General features: G+C 33.5%; 1 protein-coding gene across 1 annotated transcript; it reads left to right on the top strand.

Moving 5' to 3' along the window:
- The first annotated feature begins 2447 nt into the window (after positions 1-2447).
- On the top strand, positions 2448-3848 carry LOC116132886 (aspartic proteinase nepenthesin-1-like). Its single transcript, XM_031418565.1, has one exon. The coding sequence runs from the start codon at positions 2448-2450 to the stop codon at positions 3846-3848; it is 1401 nt and encodes a 466-aa protein (XP_031274425.1).
- Positions 3849-5761: the final 1913 nt, after the last annotated feature.

The raw sequence follows: 5761 nt of genomic DNA, 5'->3' as shown, positions 1-5761 counted from the left end.
GTTTTCTGTTTCTTGGTTTCCAGTGAACAAACTATAGTAAATTTACTACAACTTACAACAATAAAAATCTAATTGATGAGCGTTTGAATCTTTAGAGACTAGGTAGATAAGCTTTAAATATAGATTATATGCTGAATTTGGATAATTGTATACCCACAACCGAATTCAGACTATTAACCAATTATTATTTGAATGATTAATTGTTTTTGTTCTACTGAAAGGTAAGTATATCTCTTATAACAATCTTATATGAGATGAAGTAGTTTTTTTTAATTTCGTTTTCATGTAACTTGTTAAGATTCTAGGATTTATAGAATTATCACAAATGCTTAATAATGGAATCAAAATGACAAATCAGATCTGAAAATCAGAATCAGAATACTCTAACCCAAATCACTCAAAGCATATAATCAAAATGATAGAGCAAAATGTAGAGACTAGCAGATTTAGTGGTTCGGCTTTGCAACCTACGTCCACTCTCCAGGCTCAAAATAGAATATCATTAATCACAATGCCAAGATGTACAGAGAATTTCAACACAAGAGAGAAAACAAAGAAAGAACACACTCAAATAGAAACCCTAGGCTTCTCTATGATTCTCTATCTTTCTCCACATCCAGCAAGATTGATTTGTATACAAGATCACTCCTAAGATCAGCCCCACCTATTTGGATTTTCCCACAGTCTGAAACCATAGCCTAGAATCTTCTTCATACCCATGCTTCTATTGAGGTGTAAGGAGAGAATGAGGTGGCTGCAAAAGACACGGATCAAAGGAGCGAAATGAGGAGCTGATTCTTATAAAAATATGAACCTTACAAAACGTGCGGCATAAACTCCTCTTTGACCTCTTTATAAAAGAGTTGACTTCATCGTGGCAAGTCATAAGCCATCACCATTGTTATTTGAATAAATAATTGGTTTTGTTATGTGGAACAGTAAGCATATTTCTTAATAATTTAATATGAAATTTTTGTTTATTTTGTTTTCAGGGAAAAAATCATGTATTTAAATGACATGAAATCAAAGATATTAATAGTTCTACTGAAGTTAAGTATATATCCTAACTATCTAATTATAAAATTAATTAATTTTCATCTGTATTGTTCGACCAAGTAACATAATGTGGTAATGATTGAGGATGATTTCATGATTTATAGAACAGGACCAAAGCATTTTATTGTCTAAGGTTTGGTCATAATGAATGGCGAGGATTGGAACCGTAAAACTAATTTCAATTGGATTTATGAAAAAGGGACACTAATATTCCACCGTGCGAAGTACAAGATGGCTAGAGATCGAGACCCAAGCATTTTATTGTTCGAGGTTTGGTGATGATAATTTTCATGGTTGGTATCATAAACCGATTTGAAATATAGAAAAATTGAGACAATAACAGATGGCGAACAATACATTCATGTATGAAATTTTATGAAACCAGTTGCAACATAATCAACTATAATAGTTGATCAAAACAGCTTCAGTTCAAGATGTTAGTACCAAAAATCAATATGCATATAGAACACCAAATATATATATATATATAGGTATAATGGCAAGTTAAATGCTTCCCAATAAGAATTCATGCTGTATTTGTCTTTTGAAATTTCCAAATTATGATTTTGTGTATTAAATAAAGTAGTTTTTCAAGGCTTTTTGGGGTTGGTTCAGTGTATATACCAGCATAATCCTTATTATGAACAAAAAGAAATGAGTAAAAACTTTCCATGTAAATCTATCTTAGAGAAACAAAATTTCTTGTCTTTTAAAATATGCTTCCAGTTTATAAAACACTACCAGGTAAGAAAAACTCTGTGATTCATGTGGCAAAGACTTTATATACTTATTAGAAATAATTATATATTTAAAAAAAAAGACATTTTTATAGCTTTTTTTGAATAAAAACCTCATTTTTAAACAAGGAGGAATTAATAATAAAGTACATATTCAATATAATGAGTTTGTCTTTGAAAATTTATAGAAAAAAGAAAGAAAAAGGAAGACAATATTCTTTTGAAAATTATATTATAATATGAATTTATTGGAATCTTTTGTGAAAGAAACATAGTTATTTTTTTGTTTAAGATTTTAGAAAACAAAGGAAGATGAGAAGGAAAACAACAGTAAAAAAATTCAGAAATTAGAAAATTATAAATATTGAATATTATATATAAATTTTCCACCACGCCTAGCTTTTAAACATTTTTAGACATCATTGGTTGTATCAATATCTATCATCAATTATTAACTAAAATTTCTATTTAAAAAACATTTAACGATATTATTAATTGAAAAAATAATTTTAAAAACTGATTTTGTGTTAATTGAATGAATTTTTTTTTTCCTAGCTAACAAATAATAGTTAAGGTTGTTGGGACCATTATTTATTATAAGTGGTTGAGTTGGGAATGGGAACTCAAGTTCTTACCCTTGGAAGTTGGAACATAATGGTGGGGCTTCAGTTCTTCGTTGTATTGGTATTGCAAAGTCTAGTCGTATTTTCCAGACATACTTTTGGTTTTGCAGAAACAAAATCAAATGGAGTCAGCATTAAGCTCATCCCAATAGACTCTCGGGAGTCCCCCTTATATAAACCTAACCTTACTCGCCGCCAAAAAATTGAGAGAATGGTTAATGTTACCCTGGCTAAAGCTAAACTGAGAAATTTGCGTTCTACTCAAAATTCGACATTCGATGATGACAAGCATTTATTTGCTTTAGACCGTCAAGATAAGTTCTATCTTGCGCAGATGTTAATCGGAAACCCAATTCAATATGTGTATGTAGTGGTGGATACTGGTGGTCCGCTAACTTGGACACAGTGTGCACCTTGCACGGAATGTTTCCACCAAATTTATCCCATTTACGATCGGCGACATTCCTCTACTTACCGGAGACTTTCTTGTAATCATCGTCTTTGCAACCATGATGAAGAAGGCAGCCTTTTCCAATGTGTTAATGGGAGATGCGTCTACACTCATACCTATGGTACTGGTGGAGAAATCATGGGCCCGACAAAAGGTTATGCATCTCTCGAATCATTTCATTTTTTAGTGAACACCAATGGTGATACAGAACAATTTACTATTCTCTTCGGCTGCTCCAATGATAACGTAAATTTCGAGTTTGCTGATGATGAAGATAATAAGATTTCTGGGATCATGGGATTAGACTTACATCCAAATTCACTAGCGTCCCAATTGTCAAATGTCTTCTCTTATTGTATTGTTCCCTATGATGATGATTTTCCATTCGATGTGCATGCTCATATACTAAGGTTTGGGGCGGATGTTTATTTTCCTCCATATCCCATTCCAACAACGCAATATGTAAGCGTTGCAGGAACAAATTCTTATTACCTTCGTCTTTTAGATATAAGTGTGGGACGTTCTCGCTTAAATTTCCCACGAGGTACCTTCGAACCTTCCTCTAGTGGTGTCTTCATAGATTCAGGAACTCCATTTACAACACTCACCACAAGAGCCGCGAACAGGATCAATGTTTTTGAAAGGGTGAACCGAGCATTTTGGCGATACTATGATTCTCGTAATCTTGTGAGATATCCTACTGAGCCTGATGATTCATTCCATGTTTGTTATATGATCCCACAAAATTTTAGAGATTATCCATCCATGACCTTCCATTTCCGAGGGGCAGACTACGAAGTAGATGGCAGATTTGTGAACATTCGATTTGATGATGAAGGACATTTCTGCGTAGCAATAATGCCCGAAGAAACAGATTCCATTCTAGGAGCTTATTATATGCAAAATATGCGCATAATTCATAATGGCGGAATCGGAGCAGTTCAGTTTTTCCAAGCACAGTGTGCTGGTGATCATTTTTAGAATTTCTATAATATTTGTAAAGCCATGTTTCCTATTCTAAGTAAAGTAACGATATTATATTATGAAAGAAAAAATGTTTATACAAATTCTGTAAATATGGAAAAGGAACATAATAAATACAAATCCCTGCAATTATTCAATCAATTACATAAATTAAGATGATTGATTGAATGTCGTAATCATTCCTTGATCTTAGCCAGCAGAGATCATGGGAAAACTATAATGAAGATGCATTCCATATTTCGTCATCTACAATAGATTTACATACATTTTATCAATAGAAAACGATATAAAATAAACATAAAGATTACCGCATGCCTATCATTCAATCTCTCTCGCTGCAATTTCTCGCGGCAAGCTTTGGTTCCCGGCCCCCTGCATGAATCATTACGCGCCCTGTACAACAACAACACAACCACGAAAACATATTTACCAAAAAGAAAAAAAGTTAAACCCATTATAATGTGAAAGAAAAAATGTTTATACCTCTTACTCTTATTTTCTTGTTCTTGTGATACAAACCCAGATGATGATAAATCATTTCCCACACTCCCACTGCAAAAATAGATAAATATTCTATAAATGTTAATTTATTAAAACACCTAAAAAGTTGAAGCCAAATAGAAAGGAGCTTCGCTTATTAATCTTCACATTAACAGTACTAAGGTGGATTCAACCCAATAAATATTAGAAGAAATAGTATCAGAAGAGAAATTAAAAATAGGCTTTTCAAAGGTGTAAAGTTGAAGGGAACTTCTTGACTTCTTGTACGGGCAATGAAGTAAAAGGATTTGATACCTTTGCAAAGGGCAAAAACAACACTCTCATGACTCTTGGCGTGGAGGAAACCACCCCAGTCAGGGGTTATGTAGAGAGAGATGGATTTTCAGAGTTTTGTTTGGGGCTGAACCTTTGGGCCTTCCCACCCTGTTTGTTAGTTGGGCTACCCATGCCCAAGTGCAGAGCAGTACATCCTAGTAGAAAATCTAAAGGAGAGATGGATGATTTTTAAGTTTCATGGCTGAGAAGGACAAGAATGAGCAGAGCGATTTGTGTCATGAAGAAGATGATAAGAATAAAAATGGAGAGAAAGTAGTCGTGTAATGAAGAAGATGAAGAGAATGGAAATTGAGTGAAAGTATTTGACGGTTTGTATTAATGAGAATGTGAATAGATTCAATACATCTACCAACCAATCACATGTTGCCACATGCACTAATTTTAGAACATCACAAATCCTACCCGACAATCCAGCCTATGCTTCAGTATATTAATATGTGTCATTAATAGTACTAAATAGCCTAAACCAATAACACGTAAACATTTACAGCAATTATAAAGCTTCTGAGATTTTATGTGACGATCAAATAGCAAGTGTTTCAGAATTATATAGATATATAGATTAATTTATCTTTGATTTCTCTCAATTTTCTCCATTTTGTATTGGCCGAACGACTTATGCATGCCCAAAGTTTATTAAAACGATAAGTTGGTACCTAAAAGGTTTTAAAACAATAAATAGGTATCTTCCGTCATGTTCTGTTAATGATTTTCATTTGATAATAGTGAAAAGACTAAAATGTCCTTAAAAATTTAATATTTTAGATTTTTATAAATTTAAAAATTTTCTAAAAAACCCCATAGGTTTGCTAATTTGACTAAATACCCAAATATATAAAAATTTTATAAAATAACAAAAACACCCCTAACCACCCGCAGTGCCAGATTCCGGCAACCACCGCCGGAAAATTGCGTCACGACACAGACCCATCGGATCTGTGTCGTACCGCGTAGATCTTTCATTTTCCGACAAGATCCGTGGCTGATCGGGCCGGAAAAGGCCAGATCTGGCCGTCGAGACCGGGAACTTGCCGGAAAATTGTGTTACGACACAGATCCGACGTGTGTCGTAA

This window comes from Pistacia vera, unplaced genomic scaffold (assembly GCF_008641045.1).
Source record: "Pistacia vera cultivar Batoury unplaced genomic scaffold, PisVer_v2 Contig261, whole genome shotgun sequence".
Lineage (NCBI taxonomy): Eukaryota > Viridiplantae > Streptophyta > Magnoliopsida > Sapindales > Anacardiaceae > Pistacia > Pistacia vera.
Note: the sequence above shows the minus strand (reverse complement) of the source record. Positions and strands in the feature narration are given on the sequence as shown.